The sequence below is a fragment of the Leishmania donovani genome, chromosome 23 (genome assembly GCF_000227135.1).
Source record: "Leishmania donovani BPK282A1 complete genome, chromosome 23".
Taxonomy (NCBI): domain Eukaryota; phylum Euglenozoa; class Kinetoplastea; order Trypanosomatida; family Trypanosomatidae; genus Leishmania; species Leishmania donovani.
The window spans coordinates 59,696-68,298 of NC_018250.1; the positions used below are offsets into that span (position 1 = coordinate 59,696).

At 59.4% G+C, this 8,603-nt stretch overlaps 2 protein-coding genes across 2 annotated transcripts; both read left to right on the forward strand.

The window, feature by feature from the left end:
* Window positions 1-703: 703 nt before the first annotated feature.
* LDBPK_230220 (endoribonuclease L-PSP (pb5), putative) lies at window positions 704-1,195 on the forward strand (the record flags this gene model as incomplete). Its single annotated transcript, XM_003860875.1, has 1 exon — window positions 704-1,195. One exon carries the CDS (start codon window positions 704-706, stop codon window positions 1,193-1,195), a length of 492 nt encoding a protein of 163 aa, XP_003860923.1.
* Window positions 1,196-4,605: 3,410 nt separating this feature from the next.
* Window positions 4,606-8,601, forward strand: LDBPK_230230 (ATP-binding cassette protein subfamily C, member 1, putative; the record flags this gene model as incomplete). The annotated part of the gene is made up of 1 exon (XM_003860876.1): window positions 4,606-8,601. A coding segment is annotated over one exon (3,996 nt), but the record flags the coding sequence as incomplete, so codon positions are not given.
* Window positions 8,602-8,603: the final 2 nt, after the last annotated feature.

The window sequence follows — 8,603 nt, forward strand, 5'->3', positions numbered from 1 at the left end:
GCGACCGTTGCAGCGCTGGCGTCGGCAATTCCGTGACGACTTTGTTCTTTCAAGCCCGGGCAACACAACAAATGCTCAGGGGTCTCTTGGCAGCGGTGGTTGCGCATCCACAGTGCGGCTTTGACAGGCTCACGAACGCCGTCGGTGCCGTTGAGGTGCACCGCGAGTGCTACACGCTCCACATCTCACGTCACCGCAAAAAAGAGGCGTCCGTGCGCAGAACGCGCACGTGGGTGATGGCGCCGCGCGTGACCACGTGTGACAGCGGGGTAGTGCATACAGGGGGAAGTATCCCCCCCGCACCACCACCACCACCACCGTGATCACGTCGCTACCCACGGCCTGTCTGCCGGAGTCTACGCCGCGCTCGCCTACCTCAAAAGGCAGGTTTGCTGGCGCTCGGCTTTCCCCATCGCGGGGCTCTGGACCGTAGCAACACGCTGAGGTGGCCGGCTTCGCCACAGTTGAGTCTTTGCCCCCTCTCCAATCATCTGTGTATATCTGACGGTTCAACATTAGCATCGTTCCTCTGTCGTCTTCTCTCCTGCTCTCCCCTCCCTTTCCTCTATGCATCGCCCACAGACTTCTCTCTTGCCTAGGGCGACAACCACCAACCCCTCTGTGCTTCTCCACTCAGGCCTCACGACACACTCGTGCGCAAACGTCTCGAACACTCCGTCTTCTCTACACTGCCCCATCAACCATGCCCGGCGTTGTGGAAGCCAACCTGCAGAAGCTGGGCATCACCCTGCCTGTTCCTGCTGCCCCTGCAGCTTCCTACGCGCCGTTCTGCATCGTGGGAAACATGGTCTACGTCTCCGGCCAGCTTCCCAAGGATGCCGATGGCAAGCTAATGGTGGGCCAGCTCGGTGACTCGCTGACGGCTGAGGATGGCAAGGCCGCAGCGAAAAGCTGCGCCGTACAGCTGATCGCTCAGATAAAGGCCGCCGCCGGCGGCGATCTCGACAAGGTGAAGAGGGTTGTGATGGTGCGCTGCTACGTGAACTCTGCATGCAACTTCCATGACCACCCGCTTGTGGCCAACGGCTGCTCCGACCTCCTGGTGAGCGTGTTCGGCGATAAAGTCGGCCTCCATGCTCGCTGCGCTTTCGGCGTCGCACAGCTGCCCTTCAACTCGATGGTGGAGATCGAGGCTCAGTTCGAGCTCAAGGAAGACGCCAAGGTTGCCTCGTAGAAGATGCATTTGATGAAGGCCGTAGCAGCCGGCGAAAGCTAACGAGCACGCGGGAGTAGCAGTCGCTGCTTCCGCTCGGCAAACGCTTCTCGCGGGCGCGTCGCACCGTTCCCCTCCCCCTGCAGAGGTGGCGGGGCGGTGGGGGAGGGCGTCTCGATCTGTTCCCTGGCCCTGTACCTCTCTTTTTTTCTCTTGAAGCCCGAATATGCTTCTTTTATCTTTCTGTTAGCGACAAGGAACGCACTTCATCCAGAGAGCCTCTTCGCTCACCTCGCGAAGCACGCCTTTGCCTATTCGAACCCTCTCTCTCCGATTCATCAATGTGCAGCCTTGCTGACAGTTCTTACCGCTGTGGGCGCATGTGTCAGTGCATGTGTACGGATGGGCGGTGATGTGTAGGCCGCTCTTGTCCCCTTCTCTCCACTCGCCGCGGTACCCCCTGCCCGTCACGTCATTTATCGGGTTCGACTCGTTGATTTCGGTTATATATATATATATATATATTTTCGACTCGTTTTGTTTTCTTGGTTTCTCGTTCTTCTCCCTGCAGCACCGGCAAACAGACCTTTCCACTGTCCCCTCCCACTTCTGTGGGCCTCTCCTCCTCCTTGGCGTTGATGTGCGAGCATGCGCGTTGGATAAGGAGCACGTTTGTGCTTTGGTGAGCAGGTGCGTGCGGGTGCGTGTGCGTGTGTGCCCGTGCTGCTGGTGAGACTCCGCAAGCGAGTCAGGAAGAGAAAGGTAAGAAGGAAGAAAGAGACAAGTTGATGTTCAATTCGTGGGGCTCGCCTGGTCTGCGCGAAGCAGCGCGCCCACTCGCCTGCGCTGGTGTCGAAGGCGTGGCCTGCGTGTCTGTCTGCCTACGATACCCAAAAAAAAACGCATGCACAAAAATGAAAGCGTAATGGTGCAAACGAAATCGAAAACAAGCGAAGAAACGTAGCTGAAGAACGGGGACAACGACGTCCGTGTAACCTTGTGAGGATGCGGAGGTGTGCTTCAGCCGTCCTCGCGTGGTGTACCACAAAGCCGTACATCTGATGTCGAGTCTCAATGACTGTCAAATGCCGGCGCAGAGATGCATCAACTCCGAAGGCAACCACGGAGATTAAATGATGACATGGAGAAGAACGAGCTGAAAATCGTCTTCTCCGCTTCCATTTTTCTTGTCTCTACTTGATTCCACCTCCACGTGCCCACCTTGATACACACACACACACACACACACATCCACGCGCGCATACGCCGTCGACAGCAGCCGTCTGCCATCTACGAACTCCGTGCGTGTGTGTACGTTTCGACCGCGCTCTCATCAGCGGTGCTTCTTCACTGTTTCTACCTAGCTTTCCCCTCACTCCTCACCGCCTGCTTCCCCTCGCGACCCCCCTCCTTTTCACTCAGAGGAGTGTGAGGAACGCGCCGGTGTTGCAGGTGAGCGGGAGCAAACAAATACGAATTCGCTGAAGCCCCGACACAGCACAGCCCGCTGCTCGTGCGGTGCTCCTGCATGTGCGGCGAACTTTGCAACGCGCATTACCATTGAGGATTCGCGCATCCTTGCAAGTCGCCTGTATCATCACCGCCTCTCGGTGTAGCTGTTTGCAAGACGATCTTAGCGTCCTATATCCGCTTTCTCCTTTCTCGAGGTCCCACAGGCGGTGCTCCACTGCGGCACCACGAGTCTCATACAGAGGCAAAAAAAAACTTCTATGCTTTCTAGTCGACGGAAAACCGATCGAAGCACATCGCTGGTCGCCGTATACACGCGCGCGCTCTATAAAGCGACGCTTCTGCGCACTTCCCCGCCTCTCCGTCTCGATCGCTTCACCACTAAGACGACAAGCTGCCAACACACGCCTCGCACGTCTTTGCCCGCATAGTTTGCAGAACTACAAGACTCGAGGACACATAAACGACATAAAAAAGGAAGGCTGCGCAGAGCCGCCTCGTTCCCACTGGCGAGTGTTCGTGTGTGTGTGTGTGTGTGTGTGTGTTTGCTTGTACGGCTGTATGCGCGCTCCTGTGGTCTTTGCTCGCTTGCGCACTTTTCCTTTTTTGTTTCGTGTGTGTATAGTAGCCACTCCTCTTGTGTAGCAGAGGACGTATCGACGTCTGTGTGCCTGTCTGTTGTCAGCATCTTCTCCCCCTTCCCTTTTCCCTTTCTCTGGCTCACCCCTTTCTATTCCTCGCAGTAAAAGAAACGGTCGTGTGTGTGTGTCGGCGTGCGTGCCTTCACAAGTCCTGTATGGATGTGTCTTGTGGGTGTGAGGCGTTTCTCGGCTTTGTGGTTGAAGTAGCTCTTTCGCCCCCCCCCCTTTTCCATATATCCTTCATCTTGGTAACTGCGCATGTGTGACGCCTTCCTGCCGTGCCCTTCTCGATTCCGACGACTGCGACCTGTGGTGTTACCGCCCTCCCCCTCCGCGAATACCGCAAAGGCGGTCACGCCCACCACCGCTGCGACTCGAGGCCCCAGCACCATCTCTCCCCCTCCCTCTCCCTTCTGTTTTAGTGTATCAGTGTGTGTGTCTTCTTTTTCCTTTGAAAGCATCTCTCTCTCTCGTGTTGTACAGCTCATCCTCTTCTCTCTCTTCTTTGTTGGTCTCCGTGTGCCACCGAACACAGACGCACACAGAGGCGCACATATTTGTCTATTGCCGAGTCGCATTCGCGTGTTGGCTTGTGTTTGTGTGTGTCTGTGCGCAGTTGTCGTTGCCTTCTCTCGCGTTGTGTTTTCAGTGCGGCGCTCGTGCTTGCCGTCACCATTGTCCTTCTTGTGGTTCAAGAGCAACGAAGCAACACGAGGAGGCGCACCCGCTCATCTCTGTTCTTTTCGGTGAGAAGACGTTTGTGAAGCGCTTTTCTCTGCGTCTGATTCTTTTTTATTGCTCTGATTTCGAGTACGCGTGATTACATACGGAGGTGCGTGCGTCGACCTCCCCCCACTCCTCCAACCCACATTCTTCTCTCCAGGGCAACTACGCTAGATCTCCTGTTGGCTGTTAGGGGTCTGAGCGCCTCTCCCCCCCCCCATCGGGCTCACCCTCCGTCTTTGCGCACTTGTTTGTTTCAGCGTCTCCCGCTGCAGCGGTCGTTCGCTCCGCTCCCCTCTTCGCATTTTTCTGCCTCGACTCGCCGTCCCGACACCGCCTCTTACGTCTCGCGGGACGACCGTGTGAAAGATCAGCGCTTGCGCCGTCGACTTCACTTTCTTTCGTTGGGTCTCCCTGTACGCGTACCGGCGCACTGCAAAGACACACGTGCAGACGCTCGCACACAGACGCGCACCCCGGCAGACACGGTCACTGCAATAGGACGTCCGAAGAAGCCGCCGAAGCTTTCCGTCGTGGCTCCTTTCCATCTCTTTTACTTCTGCTCTGTTTGTGAAACCCCACCAACCTGCCGCAGCAATGCTCCACGAAACGATCGACGAGGAGCTGCCGGTGGAGATGACGGAGGTGCTGCCGTCCGCAGCACCACCGGGACGACCCCACCACCAATCAGACCCGCTGTATGACTATCGCAGGGAGCATCTGACGTTGCAAGAGCGGCTGGCGGAGATATGGGGGCCGGAGGCCCCGTACACGCCTGTGCCAGAGGAGACGTCGTCGTGGTTCAAGCGGTACTATTACGGGTGGGTGTACGAGACGGTAGTGCTTGCGTCAAACGAGAAGTTGAAGCACGAGGCGCTGCCCCCGCCAACGCGGGATGTGCGCGCGCACGACTGCGGGCTGCGGCTGTCGTGTGCTGTGCAGGCGGCGATGTACGAGCGGAACGCGTGGAACTGCATGGTTGGGACGGAGGTCGTGAGCACGCTGGACGCTTCGAGTCGCGGTGTTCTGCGGTGGGTCGGGGTGCCGCAGCAGGGCGGGTACACGCGGATGATGGCTGGCGTGGAGTGGAGCGTGCCGCCGGCTCTGCGCACCGCTGCGAGGTCCGACGACAGCGGTGCGTCGCCGTTCTTCGACGGCGTTGCGCACGGTGAGCACCTGTTCACGCCTGAGCAGAGTGGCATGTCGACGCTGGAGGAGACTACGACGCTGATGTTGAACCTGACGAGCCGCGGCGGCGTGGTGGAGATTCCGACCCCGAAGCGCTTGCCTCTTGCACGCCTTCTGGCGTTCAAGTTGCCCTACTACCTGTGGATGCAAGTGCCGTTTCTGCTTGTCAGCAACATCTGCGTCATCGCGCTGCCCAGCATCCTGCAGGCGTTCGTCGCCTTCTTGGATGATGACCCAGGCATGCAGACCTGGGGTCGCGGCCTTGGCCTTGTAGCGGGAATATTCCTCGTGCAGGCGATGCAGAGTGTGTGCAATCAGCGCTTCAACTACATTTCTTTCCGCTGCGGTTTGCGGTACCGTTCCGCACTGAACTCGCTGATCTTTGAGAAGTGCATGATCATCTCCAGCAAGTCGCTCGCACAGCCGGATATGAACGCGGGGCGCATCATCAACATGGTGAGCACCGATGTGGAGCGGGTGTACTTTTTTATGCTGTTCTGCATGCTCTTGTGGAGCAGCCCGATTGTGCTTCTTCTCGCCATTGTGCAGCTCTGGCGGTTGGTTGGCTGGTGCGCCATCATGGCCGTCGCCTCCTTCCTCGCCACCATCCCGCTGAATGCCTTCTTCATGGGCATCCAGATGCGGGCACGCCAGGACATCGCGAAGGCTGCCGACGCTCGAGTCAAGGCAACAAGCGAGTTCTTTTCCGGCATCCGCGTCGCCAAGTTTATGACGTGGGAGCCTTGCTTCGTCGCGAACATCGAGTCGAAGCGCGCGGTGGAGTTGTTCTTTCTCAAGAAGATTCAGAACGCGCGCGTGGCCACGTCGTTCGTGAACAATGCTGCACCCATGCTGATGATAGCCTTCGTCTTCACCGTGTACTACTGCACCGGCCACGAGCTGAGCTCCACTGTTGTCTTCCCCACCATCGCGCTGCTCGGCGTCCTCCGCCAACCGTTTCAGCAAATTCCGTGGGTGTTCACGATGGCGGTGCAGTTTCTCATTTCGATTGGCCGCATCCGAAGGTTCCTTGAGTGTGACAACGCCACCTGCTCCACTGTGCAGGACATGGAGGAGTACTGGAGGGAGCAGCGCGAACACAGCACTGCGTGCCAGCTTGCCGCTGTGCTGGAGAACGTCGACGTGACTGCCTTTGTGCCCGTGAAACTGCCGTTTGCGCCGAAGGTGAAGACGTCTCTGCTTTCTCGGGCTCTGCGGATGCTGTGCTGCGGGCAGTGCAAACCCACGAAGAGGCACCCACCTCCATCGGTCGTCGTCGAGAATACAGGCTACGTCTCCCCATCAAGTGCGTCTCGCCACATCGTGGAGGGCTGCCGCGGCCCCGTGCACACGGCAACACCGACGTCTATAAGAAGCCCAAAGACGCCTCAGATGAAGGCGGATGACTTCTTCGAGCTGGAGCCGAAGGTGCTGCTGCACGACGTGTCTGTGAGCGTCCCGCGCGGGAAGCTGACGGTTGTGCTTGGCGCGACCGGGAGCGGGAAGTCGACGCTGCTGCAGTCGCTGCTGTCGCAGTTCGAGATCAGCGAGGGCCGCGTGTGGGCGGAGCGGAGCATCGCGTACGTGCCGCAGCAGGCGTGGATCATGAACGCGACGGTGCGCGGCAACATCCTGTTCTTCGACGAGGAGGACGCCGCGCGGCTCGCGGATGCCGTGCGCGTGAGCCAGCTGGAGGCGGACGTTGCGCAGCTTGGCGGGGGGCTGGAGACGGAGATCGGGGAGAAGGGCGTGAACCTGAGCGGCGGGCAGAAGGCGCGCGTGAGCCTTGCGCGCGCCGTGTACGCGAACCGCGACGTGTACCTGCTGGACGACCCCCTGTCCGCGCTGGACGCGCACGTTGGCAAGCGCGTTGTGGAGGAGTGCTTCCTTGGCGCGCTTGCGGGCAAGACGCGCGTGCTTGCGACGCACCAGGTGCACATTGTGCCGAGGGCAGACTACGTTGTGGCGCTGGGTGACGGGCGCGTCGAGTTCAGCGGAAGCAGCGCGGACTTTATGCGGACATCTATCTACGCTGGAATGGCTTCCGGCGTCACGGAGAACAAGGAAGAGGGGGATGCGGAGCGGTCGGAGTCTGCGCTTGATGCAGAAGAGGAGGCAGAGGTGACGCTCAACAGGAGCGCCAGCAAAGGCGAGGGGGCGGAGGAGGAGGGCGATGCTGCAGCTAAAGACCCCGCTGCCGGCTCCTTCGTCGTCGAGGAGGAGAAGGCGTCGGGCGGTGTTCCGTGGCGGACGTACATGGCGTACTTTCGGTATTGCGGCGGTGCGCACGTCGCGGCGACGATTGTGCTTGTCTTCGCCGTTACGGAGCTGATCACGGTCTCCAGCAGTGTGTGGCTGTCAAGGTGGACCACGAAGGGGGAAGGTGAAGGCAACACCGTGTATCTCACCGTGTACCTGCTCATGGTCCTCGTTGGCGGCGCCGGCTATCCTTTCCGCTTTATCGTGTCGTACACCGCAATGCGTCACGGTGGCGGCGCGATGCATCGCACCATTCTGCGCTCGGTTACAGCAGGCACGATCGCGTTTTTTGACCGCACCCCCCTGGGACGGCTGCTGAACCGCTTCTCGCGCGACATCGACACCCTGGACAACGGCCTGCAGATGTCGACCATCTCCCTGTTGGAGTGTCTCTTCTCCATCTCCGTTTCGATGCTGGTCACCATCTACTCGCAGCCGTTTGTGCTCATCGCGCTTGCGCCGTGCGGGTACCTGTACTACCGGTTAATGATGTTCTACAACTCTGCCAACCGCGAGATCCGCCGGCAGACGAGCGTGAAGAAGACACCCGTCTTTACTCTGCTGACGGAGCTGACGAGCGGTCTCGCCACCATCATGGCATACGGTAAGGCAAAAGAGGTGATGGCTGAAGCGCTGGAGAGACTAGATGTAGTCCACTCATGCGGCAACTTGGAGAACAACACGAATCGGTGGCTCGCCGTACGCGTCGAGTTCCTCAGCAACATCGTCGTCACGGCCATCGCCTTTGTCGGCGTCGTCACAACATACCTTCGCTCGAGCCGCATTGATATTGGCCTCATCTCCCTCTCCCTCACTATGGCGATGCGAACGACCGGCGAGCTCAACTGGCTGGTACGCATGGTAGCAACCATGGAGGCGGACATGAACAGCGTGGAGCGACTGCAGTACTACATTGATCATATTCCCAAGGAGGCGATGCCGGAGCTGGACGCGGAGGTGGACGCGCTGGAGAGGCGGACGGGAATGGCGGCGGACGTGACGGGGACGGTTGTGATCGAGCCTGCGAGCCCGACGAGCGCCGCGCCGCACACCGTGCAGGCCGGGTCGCTTGTGTTCGAGGGCGTGCAGATGCGGTACCGCGAGGGGCTGCCGCTTGTGCTGCGCGGCGTGAGCTTCCGGATCGCGCC